At 35.5% G+C, this 19543-nt stretch overlaps 1 protein-coding gene across 14 annotated transcripts in view; it reads left to right on the top strand.

Annotated features, from left to right (window-relative positions):
- PSD3 (pleckstrin and Sec7 domain containing 3) overlaps positions 1–19543 on the top strand; it is a 746112-nt gene that overhangs the window by 372920 nt on the left and 353649 nt on the right. For 13 of the 14 annotated variants that reach the window (XR_005797446.1, XM_040496884.1, XM_040496672.1 and 10 more), the window contains 4 exons: positions 13278–13472; positions 13573–13653; positions 15630–15742; positions 18462–18520. Coding sequence is in view for 13 of the 14 variants with exons in the window: in XM_040496884.1 (XP_040352818.1) it covers positions 13278–13472; positions 13573–13653; positions 15630–15742; positions 18462–18520 (448 nt within the window). In the remaining variant the exon portion in view is untranslated. Of the gene's footprint in view, positions 1–7044; positions 7178–13277; positions 13473–13572; positions 13654–15629; positions 15743–18461; positions 18521–19543 lie in introns of those variants that run through there. The other variant, XM_040497545.1, reaches the window with a different exon arrangement.

Genomic DNA, 19543 nt, shown 5'->3' with positions numbered 1-19543 from the left:
TACATAATTATGATTGAACTAACAATAAAGAATGTCTTGAGTTTTCAAATGATTATTTGGGAATTTTGCTTTTGAAATGGCTTATTTTGTTTAATAGATTGTATCATTGAATGGGCCTCTATAGAGGGAAGCACTAAGGAATAATATTATTATAAGTCTACACAAAATCAGTCACTATCATTAGTTTTCTTGTTATATGGAATTGTATGTGAGTAGTATTTGTCTGTTGTCTTTCTCTTTTTAGTTGGTAGTGATTTCAGAGAGAAAAAGCAAACATTTGCTAGTCCAAGTAAGTTTTGGCTTTCAAAAATTTGACATTCCCTTTTATAAATTTTCTTTGGAAGGATAGATTTGACCTCATTCTCTGTTATTGTAAATAATCTCCCTAAGGGTATTAAATTAAACTTTCTTGCTTATAATTGTATTGCATTAGGCAATAAGGATGCTAAATCCCAAGAGTGAGGTTACTGGGCTCTGGCAGTTTAGTTTTACATGTCTTTCTTTCTTGTATGTCACGTTACCAAGTAGTACCTCCTTCCTCCTCAGTCAAAGGGGAGGGTATGTTACGATGAGTTTATGATTTATTGATGAATGTATACATTCCTTTCTTTAGAGTGTTATTGCCTTCCTTTAAGTGAACATTTTTTAAGTTAGAGAATTTGAATGTGGAGAAACAAGAAGGGATGTAATATCTTGGCATGGGGGATAAGCTAGTGTTTTCTATGTAGAGATATGAGTGTTTTGTCTAAATTCACACCATCCAGTTTCCAGCAGAGTGTGCAGTGCATAATCACAGTCATTAAAGGATATGGTCAACTTCAGACTGTCTACTTATGGATTTTACAGGGATGTGGAATACAGTTGCTCCTTTTATTTCCTTTTGTCAGGATAGAGAGTGATACGGTGTCATTAGAGATTTTTAATGCCGTATCACGGCAGTGAAGTAACATAGCCAAAAGCTGTATCTCATGAAAGATGTACACCTAGAATATACAGTGACATTTTAATAGCATTCTAGGAAAACAAGTTAGTCCATCTGTGAATGATTCACTCTTCTTTCTTGTCCACTGGAATTGGGATTCATGGATTCATTCACTGAAGCTTCTGTGCAAATACTGGACATGTAAATGTTTTTACATCATTTTTTCTCCTTATTTATCAAGCTAGACATCTGGTAATAGTTGATTTGCACATGATTCACCTCAAGTTTTTATGATGTAGTTGTATTAAAATTGACTTGTTAATATTTCTGCAAAATTACATTCTCATTTGAGAGCTGACCCAGAAAAGCTGCAGTTTAATATGGAAAATCAAAACAAAGCAAAATCTCAAAAGGCATAAAGGCAAAAAGCAAAAAAAAAAAAAAGCAAAAAACAAACCAAAAAAACCCAACAAAATAAACCTGCACCATCTGGATCATTCCCCCAGAGGAGTTCAAGGCTCCAGAATAGTAAAGGTTTCAATTATTTATTGTAAATAAGCAAATTGGTAAATTTGATCAGTTTCTGTACCACTGCCTTGCATGTTGAGGCCCTTGTATGGAATACTGAATGCAGGACTGAGTGAAATGAATGAAGTTTAAGAAGTATCCTAAGGAGGCAGAACCTCTTGGTGACACTTATTACAATTCTTCAGTTTTAGAAACTGAATTATGTTCTCCATGCTGAACAGAGAAATAGCCATTAGGAGTTTCTATAGTTAGATTTTGTTTATGGTTCTCTTATAAAGTTCCTGAAGTCATTTATAAGTAAAATGCAGTCCCATCTAGAGAGATGTATTCTATGTAAATGTCAAAAATTTGAGGCAGTTTTCTTTAGAGATGTCAAGGATTAATTTCTACTCAGAGCTAATGAACATTTATATACAATACAAATAGCAGTTTACATTTAATAAAATACTGCCTGATGTAATTATCTCATGTGATCATCCAAATAACTAAATAATGATCTTAAGGATGTAGGGAGAAGTAGTGATGCTCTGGTGATGGCAGCTAACATTTATGGTTTACTCTGTGCCAACCATGCATCTACTCATTTAATCTTCACAACACCTTGGGGAGTTGGTATTGTTAATCTCCATTTCATGGATGAAAAAACTGAGGCTCACAGAAAATCATGAGTTTACTATCAACTCTGGTGAGTGATAGAACCATTGTTTGAACCTCGGCCATCTAACTAACTGGAGATTTTGGCAAATACTTGCTTTTAGCATCTTCTAAATAAATAATTGTTACTGACTGGCAAACTAAGCACTTGCATGTAGAATCTCATTAATAAATGAAAGGAGACCTCTTAATTCTTTTGCTGTAGTGGAATTGTGCTCAAATGAATACACTGTTAGACATATTTCTTTGTTGGCACATTTCTGGGTTTTTTGGTCAGATGAGATATTACAGCCTTTCACCAGGTAACCCCATCCACATTGATGGAGGTAACTCCTGTGCCTGTATTGAGTTCCCACAGGTAATGGATGATTGCTGTGGCTACTAGATAGGTCTGCCTGGATGTCCTATAGACACCTTATATTACTGCATCTTCAAACCAAACTCAATGCTCTTTTCTCTTTCTGTCTCTTGTTTCTGCATGTGCATGTGTGTGTGCGCTCTTGCAAACATTACCTCTTCTTCCTCTTGTATTTGTTATCTTGGTTGGTGGCCAACATATTCTGCTCAGGTTCTAAGTAGAGTTAGCCTTCTGCTCTCTGAACACAACTCCATACACATTCCAAATCACTATTATGTTCTTTCATTTTACTTTCTAAATCTCATTCAGAGCAGGTGTTTTTTAATATTTGTATGAATTATCTTTCAATTTCAGGTTCTTGTCTCTTAGCCAGAGTATTTTGATAACTTTCCTAGCTGGTCTCTCTGCCTTCAGTTTTGTCTCCCTACAGTTATTCCTCCATGTTACAAAGAAAATTGATCTGATCAAAATCCATATCTCTCCATTTCCCCTCTTCAGACCTATAGTGCTTTTTCATGGGTTACAGTGGTGGCTAAAAATCCTGATATCACATCAGAATCATCTTGGAGCTTAAAAAGAAAATGCTAAGCCCCCCCTCAGGCCAACAGTCTGAAAATTCCCTGGAGTAGGGCCCAGGTACATGTCTTTTGTGAAAGTATTACATATGCCATATTCCCATATCTCCTTGGATATCTAATGGAGACCTCAAAGTTAATATGTCTAAAATGGAACTTCTTTCTCTTTTTTTTTAAATTTCATTTATTTTTTAAAATTTACATCCAAATTAGCATATAGTGCAACAATGATTTCAGGAGTAGATTCCTTAGTGCCCCTTACCCATTTAGCCCATCCCCCCCTCCTACAACCCCTCCAGTAACCCTCAGTTTGTTCTCCATATTTATGAGTCTCTTCTGTTTTGTTCCCCTCCCTGTTTTGATATTATTTTTGTTTCCCTTCCCTCATGTGGAACTTCTTTCTCTTAAACCTGTGCCAACTTTGGTCTTCCCTATGTTAATTGATGGCACCTCCACCCTTCAATTTGCTCACACTTTCCATGACCACCTTATGAGTAAAAATGGGTGCTTGGGTGGCTCAGTCTATCATCCAACTCTTGATTTCAGCTCAGGTCATGATATCACAGTTTGTGAGTTGGAGCCCCATGTCTGGCTCCTCGCTGACAGCACACAGCATGCTTGGGATTCTCTCTCTCTCTCTCTCTCTCTCTCTCTCTCTCTCTCTCTCTGCCATCCTCCTCCCCTCTCTCTCAAAATAAATAAATATACTTAAATATATCTATATCTATGTCTATATCTATATCTATATCTATATCTATATCTATATCTATATCTGTATCTATCTGTATCTATATCTATTATCTACCCCTTTCCTCAAACTAAGATTTTTCATCTCTCTTTCTTTGTTCTATTATTTTTCCATAGCAATTATTACCTTCTAACATACTATATATATATATGTAATTTTTTTCATTTATTATGTTTGTTTATTTTTATCTCCCCTGGGGTTTTCTACCATATTTGTTGAATCAGCAAAAACAAACCAGAAAATGCCTAACAGTAGCAAAATTATAGTAGTAAAGGATATAAAGTACTTGGGTACTGGAGTACTATTGTTCGTGTCCAGGTCTGTGCCTCAGTTTCCATCTGTAAAATGGGTGTACTACTGCCTACTTTATAAGGTTATTGAGGATTAGAGATGGTTTCTAGGATTACTAGACAGTTTCTAGTAAGCACTTATCTCAGTGGCTGGCACAAAGTAAGTGCTTAATCAGTGTTAGATGCTGCAAGGTGAGTGTGTACCATGGAGGTGTTGTAGCTGTTCTGAATAATTTCTCATTTACATTTTCTCCAAGATTAGATCATGTGCTACCTCTGCAGTGCCTGAAAAATAAATGTCCTGCATGATGATGGCCAAGAAGAATTCCTTTCCTTTCCTTTCCTTTCCTTTCCTTTCCTTTCCTTTCCTTTCCTTTTTTTTAACATTTATTTTTGAGAGACAGAGAGAGACAGAACACGAGCAGGGGAGGAGCAGAGAGAGAGACACAGAATCCAAAGCAGGCTCCAGTCTCCAAGCTGTCAGCACAGAGCCTGATGCAGGGCTGGAACCCAGAAACTGTGAGATCAAGACCTAAGCTGAAGTCGGATGCTCAACTGACTGAGCCATGCAGGCACCCCTCCTTTTCTTTCTTAAAGGCAATTTAGACTTCAGGATTTTATTTATACCTTGCTTATGACTTACTTAGAAATCTTTTTGACTGACGTTCATTCTGGCCGGGAAAGCTCTGCATTTGTACCAGCTTTCCTGAGTTTGTTGGTTCCAGGCCTTTGCCATCTGTATTTTCAGCCTGAAGAATGGTGCCAGGGTCGTATTGCTTCCTCTGGCCCTTTCATTCTGCTTGCTACTGGAGTCATTTCTTTCCTCTCTTTGGGATTCTTCTGACTGGCCTTTACCCAGCTTATATAGTATAAAATTTGAACTAGGTGGCTGTTTGTTGTTGTTTGCTATGCACAATTCCCTAGATATACTTTATAAATGGAGGCAGGAAATGCTTTGACACCTTAGCCTAGTTTAGTTTTTTAATCCTAGTTATATTCAATAAAAGTTTAAAGAATTTTTAAAAATTTAAATTCAAAGTAAATATGAAATCAGGCAACATAACTGGTACCCTCTGCTGACATCAGTGCCTCTAGAACATTTCAGGATTAGTCATAATGAGTTAGAAAGTTAGTGCTACATGTCATTGATAGTATAGCATAGAGGATAGTGGGGGCAGTGGGCACAGGTAGTTGCTCAATTCTTGGATCCTTCTAACAGATGGCTACTGAATAACTTCAACCTATTCTTGTGATGGGATACAAAGTGAAATTCAAGATTGTAGTAGGTGAGAGAGATGGGACTTTTAAAAGCAGAGCTAGAATAAAGGTAATTTATCAGGCTGAGACTGCGGCAGGGGTGAGTTGGAGTAGGATTCTTGAAAAAGTTATTTCACCTGGGCTCTTGTAGAATCAGTAAGAATTTGCAGAATGGGGCACCCCAGAATTTTAGGGTAGGATAACAAGAAGGCACAGCTAATATTCCTGTGTGGCCCAAGCATGAAGAAAATGGTAGATCATAAATCTAAATAAGCAGTTGGGGGTCAACTTGTGAGTGTTCTTATCTTGTTATGGAACCAGGCTGGATTGCTGGCAGAAAAATCAAGCAGCACTTGGAGATCTTGGTGAATCAGAGTTTTATTTTACACCAGCAGGCTCAGAGGAGATCCCTCTCCAGAGGTCTAAGTCCCGAACACAAAAATGGGGGACAATTTATCGTTTGTTACTTCCGCATTATGCATTAGTAGTAATTTGGCACACAGGGCAAACAGGGTAGGAAGAAGAACCTGGAAGAGGAGTCTCTAAGCTAGAGACTAGAGCTTATGTTAGTCCCATCAACCATCTTATGGTGCATAACTTTACTTATTTTCCCAACAATCTGACATGCTACAGAATATAGATTTTTATCTTGTGTAGGATTTTTATAAAGGAGACATACTATTACAGCTTTGGTGGCAGTATGCAGGCTGGTAAAGTATGCAGAGAAAAGAGGGTTTTCCTTTTGCATTTAGATTAGAGAAGATCAGTAGATCATAGGCAACTGAGAGAAGGTCTTGATGAAACTGTAGAACAATAGTAAGAATAAAAATTAAATCACATAAGTAAGTCAAAATATTCTCATATGGAATCTGATTGTGAAACACACTACCAGTTGACAGAGAACACCATTATTGGAAGTCTTCAAATAATTTTAGAACAAACATTTTAGAAGATAGCATTACTAGGTAAATCTAGGTAAAATATAGGATGGCCAGTTAAATTTGAATTTCAGATAAACATTCAATGATTTTTTTAGGTCCCCTGTGATGTCCCTGTATGTCCCATGCAGTATTTGAGATACACTAAAAAACTATTTTTTTGTTTTATGAAAATCAAATTTAAGTGGGTTTTGTTTTTGTTTTTGTTTTTGTTTTTGTTTTAGGAAATGCAGCAATCATAGTATGATAAAAAGGTTATGAGAATGCCTGGTGATCAGACTCAATGATCTGATCATTCTTTTGATGATACCACATTTGTTTGGAGGTATGAGGTACAGGCCCCAGTGAAGCATTTTCTAGAACACAGTGAGAACCTTTGGGGAAGTTTTTTCTACATTTAAATGACTATTAGGGATTTCACCTTATGAGATTATAAAGTTACTTGATCAAGAAGAAAAAATAAGCTAGCAAGAAAAGGAAAATTCAAACTACTGAAAGCATCTAATATTCAACAGACTAGATGGACAATGTCTTCTTTATTCTAGGAAAAAAAATGGGGTGTTATTCCTGCTGAGAGGCATCATCCAGTTTGCTTTACCAAGTATGAACAAGGCTGGGCTGCCATTGTTGTTTCTGCTCTTGACATATAGTGGCCCCTGTGTTCTGGTTCCTGTTTTTATTGGGGTTGTAAAATCATTACACAAACCCCAACAGCAAGCACTCTGCCAAGAAGATGAGGTCATAATAATATGACCTCATAGGGAGCTAGTTCCTTAGAAGCCCTAGTGGACCAGCAGACACTGGAATTGTGGAGCAAAGAGTGCTGGGAAGGGGCTTATAAGGTTAAGTATGGCCCAGGCATGCTAGGCTCTGGGATGGGTTCTTTTTGGTGTCTGTCTGATTGCTGGTGAGTATGTATTGCCATTGTATTGCTAGGCTTCTGACTTAAAAGAAACAGTCTCTGTTCTTGTTCAAATAATCTCATAAATTGTGAAATGGGGCAGAATGAAACCACCTAGGAATGGAGGTATTTATCTTCACTTTATTCCTCATTTCTTTTTTACTAAAGGTTTTTTCAAGAAGATCCAGAAAAGTCTGATTTGTACAGATTTGAAAATTACCTCCTTTTGTGAATGTGGGGAAAATGAGGTGAAATAGACTGGGGCAGGCAAGAGAGCAGAAAGAGGAAGCAAACATGAGGAATGAAAAATAAGAAATAGGAATGACTTTAACCACTACATTTTAAAAAATATATGTTCATTGGGATAAGTCTCTTATATCTGAAGAAAATCTTTGTAGTACTGTACATGTAATATAATTATACTCTTTACATAGAGTGATTAAATATATGCCATGAATTTGTCATGGAAAAGAATAAGTAGCAGTTTAATTGAAAAGAAAATTCTTTGACACTTGTTTCTTTTTTTCACGTGATAGCTAATATATAGAGTAAGAGAATGCATGAGAACACAACTCCAGGGATTTTCTTTTATAATTATAAAAAAATTACTTGATTGAAACTAAAACAGTTCTTAGAATAAATATTTTACATTTCTACCACTTATGTGGGAAAACACAAAATGTAAGTTGCCCTTTAAAAGAATTTTCTAATATGAGTTTACTGATTATAGGTTTGCTGTATATAATTAAACATTCAGCTTTCTGATAGGATAAATTTTATAAAAGTGGGTGGTAACTCTGTAGAGGAAGGTTTAGGATGAAAAAATACTTAAATGTACTTGCATGAGGATTTCATCATAATGGAGCAGTTTATTTTAATTGGCATCTACTTCTGTTGGAAAACTGTTTAAGGTGGCTAATTGTTTAAAGAAGCATTATCAAACATCTTAGTTTGTCTAGAGCAATTCCAGTTTGTGTGTTGTCCTGGCATTGCCTGTGGTTTAACATTTTAGTTTGACTTTAAAAAATGAAGTCAGTCTGGGTTTGATAAGCTTCCGCTTGGTACTTGTAGCTTCTCTGCAGTTTCCTCTGGAATGTGTGAAGTTGAAATGTGCATTGAACAGAATTTTTGATGAGTTTTTGGGGTGATGGTGGGGTTTGTGGGGTTCGTAACTGATGGCCAAGAAAGAATTCTTGAAGACGTCTTTGGTGCAAAAAAGGTAATTTAATTAAAGTAAGGGACAGGACCCCTGGGCAGGAAGAGCTTCCAGGGACCATGAGGACAGACTGGTTATATACTTGGGAGTTGAGGGAAGGTAAAAATCAAGTGGAAGTTTCCAAGAGCTTTTCATATTAAAGAAGCCTCACAGGGTACTGGAGGCCTCGCTATTGGCAAGTTAAGGTTGTTTTTCCCTCAACAAAGCATTAACAATAAGACGTTGGGAGTTCCTGGAGAAATGTTTTACTCTGCTAGCCTCAAGTAGTTGTCAGTGGGCTTCAGGTTATAAGGAAATTTAATTTTATCTGCCATTTCCTTCTGCCTTTGTTTCCCACATCACTATGGAGAAGTGATATTGGGGCTCCAGGAAACTGAGTGAATCTATAGGTTTCTGGAGATTAGGCTGTTGATAAGACTGACTTTTTCTTGTAATTTACTAAGATATTTGTAAATTGATGGAGACCCATGTCCTGCATGACTGTGATCTCTATCAGTTAACCATTTACTTTTCCCCTTTTCCTTTGTTCTTGGGCAGCCAGGAGTGCCTAACATACCCCACCTGGGAGTAGGGAGTATTTGGGACTGTCAGTTTGCCTTATGCTCCCTCATGATTTTCACATAGTTGAGTCTAAAAGACAAAGTGGGATAACCTCTCTCTTTATCCCTCCCCATGTCACTGACTTTCAAGGACAGCATGTGGAAGACTTGCTGATAAGGGAGCTTGGAGAGAAGTTGCAAGGGGCATTGAATTCCCTCAGGTCTGTCAGTGGTTAGGGAGGTCTGGGACTGCACAGCCATTAGGAGCTACTTGGTGTGCAGTGGCTGGAACTGCCTTTGAGTGATAGTGAACATGAATCTGCGAGGCTGCCACTTAGCTAGTTGGTAGTAGGAAATGGGATATTGTAAGTTAGGTAGAATAAGTGACAAAAATAGAGATTGATCAATTTTGCTTAAAAATCTATTCATTTTTGCTATAATGATTTTTGTCATTTATTGTATGCTGTAAGTTTACAACTAATTTTTTATTGGCAATGACTCTTTCAAACTTCGTAACAATTATAATTACATATTTAATGATTTTATTATCCCTGTTCCTTCTTCAGAGTGTCCTGATTTAGACAATAAATGTTTACTTATAATTCAGGCTAAGTTAAAGAACTATGGGATAGAGCAAAAACACACAAAACTAGGCCTGTGAGCCTGTTCAGCCTAGCCTAGAATGGCTTTTAAGTTTTGAAAGGTTGAAGAAAAAAAAGAAAAAACAACAAAAAGAAAGAAGCATGTATGATAGAGACGTTATGAGGCCTTGTCTGAAATATTTACTGTCTGGTTCATTACAGAAAAATTCTGACTGTGTCAGGTTTAGGGTCTGTGGTAAGTACATTGGAAGGCTGCGTAAGCATAGTTGTTTATCATGAACACATCTTTGCCTATTTTCCAAGTTAAAGTGAGGATTTGGAAGTTACTATATTCTTGTTGGTTTAGTGTTACAAATGCATTATGTAGCATTCTATAGCCAGGTTCTAATTTGTGACCCCTTTCTAGAGCAGAGGTTCTTACAGTGTGGTCAGTGGGGCTTATTGTGACTCTTTCAGGAGGTTAATGAGGTCAAAGCTATTTTATAATAGGAGTACAGCATTATTTTCCTTTTTTCACTGTATTGATATTTACACTGATGGTACGAAAACAATGGAGGGGGCTTTAGCACAAATCAAGGTGTAGCAGTGAGTCACACACAGAGAGTCGGGACACCCAGGCTTTTCTTTCTAGGAAGCAGCTTTATTGATGCCAGCACGGGCTCAATGGGCTAAGACCCAAAAGGCTGAGCCCCAAATGCAGTGGGGGGTTGCTTTTTGTACAAGTTTTGCTCCTTTCTTTCCCATATATGGTAAAATACAGTCTGCATGGGCGGTCTATGTTACAGAGTCTTGAGGAATGTCACCCCCACACACACATAGCCAGGTTGCCTTTCCTAGTCTTGAGGTTTTCACCACATTCCTTAGGGAGGGCCTCTAACACAAAGGTAGTGGCACCAAACTTTCCAAGTTGTTATTATATTCTTCATTACCATGTACTCAAAGAAACAAAACTCACCTAAAAATTCCTTTATAAAGCAGTACAAAATAATTACATTTTAACCTTTTTGTACATAACTTTTTTGTTTGTTTCAAGTTTTTATTTAAATTCTAGTTAACACATAGTGTAGTAATGGTTTCAGGAGTAGAACTTAGTGTTTAATCACTTACATATAACACCCAGTGCTCATCACAAGTGCCCTCCTTAATCCCCATCACCTAAGGCCATCCCCCTATCTGCCTCCCTTACAGCAACCCTCAGTTTGTTCTCTATAGTTAAGAATTTGTTTTTTGGTTTGCCTCCCTCTCTTTTTTTTCTTTTATGTTCATCTATTTTGTTTCTTAAATTCCACATATGAGTGAAATCTTACGGGATTTGTCTTTCTCAGACTGACTTATTTCACTTTAGCATAATACACTCCATCCATACCATTGCATACAGCAAGGTTTCATTCTTTTTGATGGCTGAGTAATATTCCACTCTATATACATACCACATCTTATTTATCCATTCATCAGTCAATGGACATTTGGGCTCGTTCCATAATTTGGCTGTTGATAATGTTGCTAAAAACACTGGATGCATGTGACCTATCAAATCAGTATTTTTTTTATCCTTTGGGTAAGTACCTAGTAGTGCAATTGATGGGTTGTAGTGTAGTTCTATTTTTTCCAGAGTGGCTGCACGAATTTGCATTCCCACCAACAGTACAAGAGGGTTCCCCTTGCCCCATATCTTTGTCAACATCTGTTGTTTCCTGTGCTGTTAATTTTAGCCATTCCTTTTTATTTTCACATGTGATGAAATGGAAAATATGCATAAAGCACTTCTCCTGATGGTTTTCCTTCGGACAGCCTTACATGTAATTAAGTTGTGAGTTACAAACCAGTTGCTTTTTGTGAAATGCCAGTTTTCCTTCAAAGTGTAACTGAAAAACTATGATTATTGGCAAACATTTTCTCAAAAATTGATAGAGTGAGTCTATTAATACTTTAAGAAAACTACTGACTATATTTGTTGCCAACAGTACAATTTGAGCTTTCAGTCAAAAATTAGAATTTTGGAATATTTCTGTCTGCCACCAAAACTTTGATATCTTTTCAATACTTGAAGACTTCTCTGAAGATAATCATGGCATTTAATAAATGTAACTTTTAAAAGTATTATATAGTGAAATGTGTAACATATTTTGCAAATGACCAATGTATGATGCAGAATCATGCCTGGGTAAAAGATCCATTTAAAGTGTAAGACAGGGGCACCTGGCTGGCTCAGTCACTGGAGCATGTGACTTTTGATCTTGGAGTCATGAGTTTGAGCCCCATGTTGAGTGTAGAGATTACTTAAAAATAAAATCTTAAGAAAAAGTAAAGTGTAAGACAAATTTTAATGTGTGTACAAAAGGTTAATTGATACTTTATTGCAACTAACATTTAAGAAACTATCCCTTGTTTTATTTTGGTGTCCTATAAAAAAAATATAATTATCTGTAAAAGATTAAAATACTTCTTATTTTTCTAATAAGCTGGATTTTCTTTCTTTTTTTTAAGGTTTATTTATTTATTTTGAGAGAGAGTCAGCATGAGAGAGCAGGGGAGGGGCAGAGAGAGAGAGAGGGAGAGGGACAGAGAGAGAGAATCTCAAGCAGGCTCTACACTGCCAGCACAGAGCCCAGTGCAGGGCTTAATATCATGAACCAGGAGATCATGACCCTTATAAGCCAAAATCCAGAGTTGGATGCTTAACCAACTGAGCCACCCAGATATCCCTGGATTTTTTCTTAATATATTTCAACCAAAACAATATTATTGTTTACAAATTAAATATAGAAGTGGCAGTGAGAATCCAGCTGTCTTCTAGTAAGCCAACTATGAAAGAAATATGTAAAAAATGGAAATAATTATTGCTTTTCTCATTACATTTAATGTTATTATTTTGGAAAATTATTTTTTTAAATTTTTTTTTCAACTTTTTTTTAAATTTATTTTTGGGACAGAGAGAGACAGAGCATGAACGGGGGAGGGGCAGAGAGAGAGGGAGACACAGAATCGGAAACAGGCTCCAGGCTCTGAGCCATCAGCCCAGAGCCTGACGCGGGGCTCGAACCCATGGACCGCGAGATCGTGACCTGGCTGAAGTCGGACGCTTAACCGACTGCGCCACCCAGGCGCCCCTGGAAAATTATTTTTAATAAAATATTTATATCATTGAAATGGGTTTATTTTTTTTTTACTTTTTTTTTAATGTTTATTTATTTTGACAGAGAGAGAGAGAGCGCGCGCGCGCGCGTGCATGAGTGGGGGAGGGGCAGAGAGCGAGGCAGACACAGAATCCGAAGCAGGCTCCAGGCTCTGAGCTGCCAGCACAGAGCCCAACGTGGGGCTCGAACTCACAGACCATGAGATCATGACCTGAGTCGAAGTCGGATGCTCAACCGACTGAGCCACCCAGGCATGACATGAAATGGGTTTATTATTTTTAAGTGAATTAATATTTGAAAATTTTCTTTTTAAATTATTTATACAGTGGATATCAATAGATACAACTCACACAAACATGAAGGTAACTAGAGTCCTCTGTATTTTTAAAAATGTAAAGGTCCTAACTGCTCATAAGGGGTGTAAGCAATCACTTCTTCAGTACATTGAAATATATTGCTGTAAATAGTTTTATGAATAATTAAGCCTAAAACTATCCCATTTAAAAGTTTTTCATTTATTGCTACAATATGATAATTTCATCAGCTATTTTCCTTTTTTTGTCACATAAGAAAAATCTTTTTAATTTTTTTCTTCTTTATCAATTCTCACAGCAATGCTGGGGTAAAAACAGCACTACTAGAGACTCATTCTGAGATGGGGAGCACTGAAATTCTGGAAAAGGAGACCTCAGAAAGTCTCAGTAATGGTACCAGCAGCAACATAGAAGCAGCCAAAAGGTTGGCCAAACGCCTTTATCAACTAGACAGATTCAAAAGATCGGATGTCGCAAAGCACCTAGGCAAGAAGTACGTTCTGTACCAAGGCTGGTGTCTGAATGTGTCCGTGTGTGTTGTCTTGTTTAATAGCTTCAACTTTAATAACAGAGTCTATCCTGTTTTCTTATAGCAATGAATTTAGCAAACTAGTTGCAGAAGAATATCTGAAGTTTTTTGATTTTACAGGAATGACACTGGATCAGTCTCTCAGGTATGATTAAATATCACTTCTGTTCTTTTTTGCCTCCAAAAATTAATTCTGAGAAGAGAAGTAATGCTGAAGCTAAAGTGTGATTTTTAATTTTTTTAAAACCCATAGTGACTTTGTAATCTTAGCTCAGATTATTCTATAGTTATTAAACATAGCAGAAAGAAAAATATATTGTTTTTATGAAATCATATATGAACTCCTATTTTGCATCTAGCAGATGATGTGGTAAAGAATAGTGACAAAGTAAGTCTCGAGGAGGAGTAGAATCTGTGGGAACTTGGTTTTTGAATGATCAATTTAAAAAAAGGCAGTTTTACAGGCTGTAGAATTATATATTTTTTTCCCTAAGCATTTGTTTACAATAGCCAAGTAGCCTTTTAAGGTGATACTTTGGTATTAACTCATGAATGGAAGAAAAATGACTATCCACATAATAATCAGAAAATATCTGCAAAACTGTTTCAGCACTTTTTGCTGATCCATTCAAAATAGTGTCATAAACACACTGATCCTCACTTTTCACACCACTATTGTATTGTAAATTTCTAAGAGCCACTGCTAAAAGTAAAACTTAGTCAGCATTTACTCTTATAAACTTTTTAACATGTCAGAGGTTGGAGGAATTCTGAGATCATCTGTGTAACCCTCTAGTTTTATAAATCAGGAAACTGTGCCTTGGGAGGTGAAGTGAGGATGTTTGGATTAGAATGCACAACAGTGACTTATTCTGTGGCAGTTTGCATGAATCAATGGCACTCATAGGTTTTTCCACTGAAAACAAATAAAGGCAGAGGAAAGATCTATATTTATGCTTTACTTTCTGATGTGGTTTATAAAAGTTATGAAAAATTAAAGTTTGGTCAGTGTAATTTAGATTTAACAAACTAAGACAGCAACATTTTCATCATAGAAATAAGGTTTTATGTATGTTTCCACAGTAAGACTTTTTAGAACATTTTAAAGGATTTTTTTTTCCTATTCATCTCATACTTAGGGAAGTGCTTTGTCTAGTGAGGGTCATCTGAGTTTATCCATAATAGACAGTACTCTTAGTGACTCAGATTTAGATTGGTGTGTAGTTCTGGGCATATTTTTATTTTTCAAAGAATTTTTATACATACATTAATTTATTCCTAACCCAAGAAATAATTTATAGTTTTAGCTCCCAATTTCCTTTCCATATAAAAGGTAATAATATAATATGATAATAGGCAAAATAAAATAAGAGAAATCTACTATACACAAAATAATATAATTGTAATTTTAACAATGTGTCAATGACAAGTATAATCATATAGCAAAATGATAAACTGTGATCCATGTACAGTTTTAAAACATAGCCTTCATGGTTGTAGGTTCAGCCTTAAGTGTTCTTTGGTTTTTATCTGACTGATCTTTTAAATGGCTATTTGTCATTTAGTCATGGGAAGTTACCACCTTCCCAAGGTGGTATTGTTATTCCCTTGTCCATCTTTATATTGACATTTTATAGAATAAAATAAATTTATATTGAATGGCTATATAGTAAGTGATTTTATAAAAGAATAACTGTAGAATATCTTCATATAATTAATTTCTCTTTATTTGTATACTTATTTGAGACAGAGAGAGAGCTAGCAGGGGAGGGTCAGAGAGAGAATCCAAGCAGGCTCTGTGCTATTAATGCAGAGCCCGGTGTGGGGTTCAGTGTTACGGATCATGAGATCATTACTTGAGCTGAAATCAAGAAATGGACACTTAACAGACTAAGCCACCCAGGCACCCCTAATTAATTTCTTATTATATATGAATTAATTTTATTTTAATTTTTTAAAATGTTTATTTTTGAGATAATAAACTCAAAATAAGAGACAGTTGGATGCTTAACCAACTGAGCCACCCAGGCACCCCTATATGAAGTAATTTTAATTGTCAAACATAAAGAGTATGGTAATGTTTTCTAAAGTTTCACTTTTTTCCCCCTAATTCTTTTTTAGGTATTTCTTTAAAGCATTTTCTCTTGTGGGAGAAACTCAAGAACGAGAGAGAGTTTTAATACATTTCTCCAATAGATATTTTTACTGTAACCCAGACACTATTGCTTCACAAGGTAATCTGATGGAAATGTTTGTATTTCAAAAAACAAGGGCTATTTTTCTCATTATTAAAGTTATATTTTATTGTGGAAAATATGGAAGATTATACAGAAGAAAATGAAAATCATCTAGTTATCTAGAGATAACTATTATTAACTGCTTGATTTATTTCCTTCCAGTCAGTTTGTGAAATATTTAATGTCAAATTGGAATCATTACAGAGTTTTGTTTCCTGTTGTCCTTCGTTTTCATTTGAGCGTTTTCTCATGTCATTAAATATTCTTTAAAAAGCATGATATGTAATGACTGCATGATATTCCTTATTCTTCTTTTAATTAATTTTTACTTAGTTTTCCAGTTCCATACTATGACAGGATGCTTTAAGTTGCTCATGCTGTCACTCTGAGATTTTACATGCAAAGCACATTTTAATGAAATGCTAGTTTTCTTATTTCTTCTTCCTATACATCTGACCCTAAACCCCTTGCATGTATGCTTATTAATTTTGTGGTTAGTTTTGGAAACGTTTACAAATCTCACTGGAGTTTGTGGTGTGTCTCCAGTGCTTTGGTTTGATATTCATTGTAACAACACTGACCACTGAATTTGGTTTATGATTTTAATGAACTATGAGTTTATGTTTATTGTACTAATTTTAAAAAGCAAGTTTAAGCTATTTAATTGTTGATGTACCCTATCAAGAGAGGTTTTTCCTCCATGTCAACTCCTGCAATAAAGCAAAGTTTTCATGATTTGAGGTCAGGTGCTTTCATTTGCAATTGGAGAATCTTTCATAAACACAGATTCTGGAAGAGATCACTAGGACCAGATGCATGAGAAATGGCAGTTATCTTTGAGCTTCAATATTGCCAGTTAAGTGTACATGATATTGACTAAAGTGATTATTCCCCAGGTCTCTGGTCTCCACCCTCCAGGCTATAGCTAAATTAACTAACCATCTGATCATTAAAGTCACATTCTTCTCTGTAAAATGGGAACTTAATTTTCTTTAGTCCTTTCTTTGATTATAGTTAGGCCTATTGTAATCACGGAGTAGAGAATGAAAGGGATAAAAAGGGAGTTGTTTCTATTAAAACCTTCTTCATATCTAATAAGATGTTAGCAGTCCTTAGTGAAAGAAGGAATATGGATGTGTACCCTCAACTGATAGGGATATTTTAGAGTTGGCTGCTGAGTTTTCTAGATGCTTTTAAGGAATTTGTTTTAATGTATTTAAAATTTAATAATAAGCTGGAAGTGGAATGAATATACTTTTGGGCATTTGGTAACATCTCCTTAGAGGCATTAATAACAGAAATCACCTACTATCCTCAAAGGCATACTTTGAAAAATAAGCTTTTTGTTTTTTAAGATTTTTTTAAAGTTTATTTATTTTGAAAGGGAGAGGGAGAGAGAGAGGATCCTAAGCAAGCTCCACACTGTCAGCACAGAGCCTAATGCCTGGCCGAACTCATAAACTGTGAGATCATGACCTGAGCCTAAGTTAAGAGTCAGACATTTAACTGACTGATCCACCCAGGTGCCCCCAAATAAGCTTTCTTTCATTCATGAATTCAGTAATTAGAAAGGCCTTTCTGTACATTTGGCATTCATTAGTAAGATTTTTCTGCATCTGCAACTGCTATGGACAGCTATACTTGGATTGAGAATTGCAAGAAAAGAATGAGAAGTATTTCTAAGGTTTGGAAATGAGAAGCTTAATTCTTATTGCCTTTTCTTTTCCTCTATAAAGTAAGAAGAGAGAGCAATGTTTCCATCTAAGTGTGAAATGATCCTTCTGGTTTGAACAACATTTTTTTTGAATATTTAATTTTTTAATATTTTCAGATTATTCCAATATTTTACTTTTGTCTGATCCATAGTATCCTGTGCCAGTAGCCTACATGTTGCCTTTAAAGAATTGTCACGAAAAAGGATAACTATTCCTCTTTTTTAGCCAGAGAACTAATACCCAGAAAGTACAATGAAAGACCCAAATCTTGGTTTCCTTTAACTTTTGCTTCTTTCTTAATTTACTTTCCTCTCAGAAAGTTAAAAAAGAAGGAATAGTAGAAAATGGTTTATTTTATTTTCTGTATCTTGTGTTTCAAAAATTAAGAAAATATATAGATAAAAATATAAAAATTATCTCACTATCCGGAGACAATAATCTTTTAATATTGTTATGTATTATTCTAGATATATTTATATTTAAATGGAACTATACTGCATTTAGTGCATTTTTCATGTAATAATTTACTATGAAATATTTTTCTATTTAAACATGTATACTTGGACAACATTTTTAATGACTTACACATAACAGTTGTATTTTTGGAGGGTTTTATTTACTTGTTCCCCATTGAAAGCAATGTTTCTTTGGATATCCTTGTATTTTGTATAGATCCTTATTTCCTTAGTGTAAAGCCCTGTAAGTGGATTTACTGTGTCAAAAGTAAAAGATTACTGTTTCAAAGCTTACAATGTGTATGTCAAATTCCCCTCCAGAGAGGTAAGAATAATATACTTTACCAGCAGTAGAGTCCAACTTTGTCACTGAAGTCCCTTTAGTATTTTATTTTTATCTATTTTTTTGTCTCCCCAAATATGATGAATTGTGCCTAGCCACATTATTGTGTTTTCATAGGTTCTTAGTGTATGCTATTTAATGATAATAACAAGGCCAACAGGAAATAGTGAATTAATGCTTTCTTTCCTTGTCTTTCCCCTTAGATGGAGTCCATTGCCTCACCTGTGCAATGATGCTTCTTAACACAGATCTCCATGGCCATGTAAGTGTAGGTGTGTGAAGATGTCTTATACAGATTAAAATGTCTTGGGCTTATCTTTGCTTTTGTGTTCATACATATTTATTATCTGCTGCCCTTTCTCTCATTCTCTACTTGACAGCTAGGTAAACATAAATCTTTGGAAGAAGAAATAACTTACTTTACATGCTAGCACAGAGCTTAGTTTTAAGTGAATACGATATCATGTACATGTCTGGAGTTGTTTTGTCTGTAATGTGTGTGTTCTGTATCTTCTTTCTCCAGTAGATGGCAGAGGCTGAGCTTTTACTTTGTTGTTTTTGTTTTTGTTTTATTTTGTTTTTGGTTAGCTATTAGAGTTGATATCTGATGGAAAGGAGATATAAGTTAGATCTGAAAATGTTGACTGTGTTTTCACCAAATACAGTAGTGAGTCATAAGAACTCAGCCTTTTCTACATTTCTCAGCTCACCTGGTCTTTTACCAGTTAAAATATCAAAATGATATAATTACTTTCTCTTCTTGTATTTAAGATGTAGAATAAACTTAAATTTATAGTTATTATACAAGCTTTCCTTTTGTAGATGTGGAATTTTAGCATTTACTTAAACTATTTATATTAGAGAAAATAAGAATGTTTTAGCTTAATATAGGCCAATATATACTTATTTAGCGCAAAAACTTTTTCATACCCTCCAGTCCATTTATTTTGAAGAGAAAACCAGGTTTCTTGTAATTAAAGAATCTAAATCATCCCTTGATTTGCTATATGATTTATCTTACAATTAAAAGAACTAAAACTCAGTTATCAGTCCAATTTCGTTCTCCTATTTCAAAAGGCCACATAATTTCCTTAAGGCAAAATGGAGCTCTATGGGACCATTAAGATGGACTGAAGGGAAAGAAGTGTTCTACCCTCAGAAGACTGAAGAGGAGATGTAGTTAGTGACAGTTAGTTTAACGCTGCCTTCACAAATCTCATGATACTCAACCAAGAAATTCCTTTTGCAGTTTGCATCAGGTGAATTTAGAATAACTTAGTGACTT

The sequence above is a fragment of the Herpailurus yagouaroundi genome, unplaced genomic scaffold (genome assembly GCF_014898765.1).
Source record: "Herpailurus yagouaroundi ecotype Mexico unplaced genomic scaffold, PumYag 28, whole genome shotgun sequence".
Lineage (NCBI taxonomy): Eukaryota > Metazoa > Chordata > Mammalia > Carnivora > Felidae > Herpailurus > Herpailurus yagouaroundi.
This window is presented reverse-complemented; position numbering and strand designations above follow the sequence as displayed.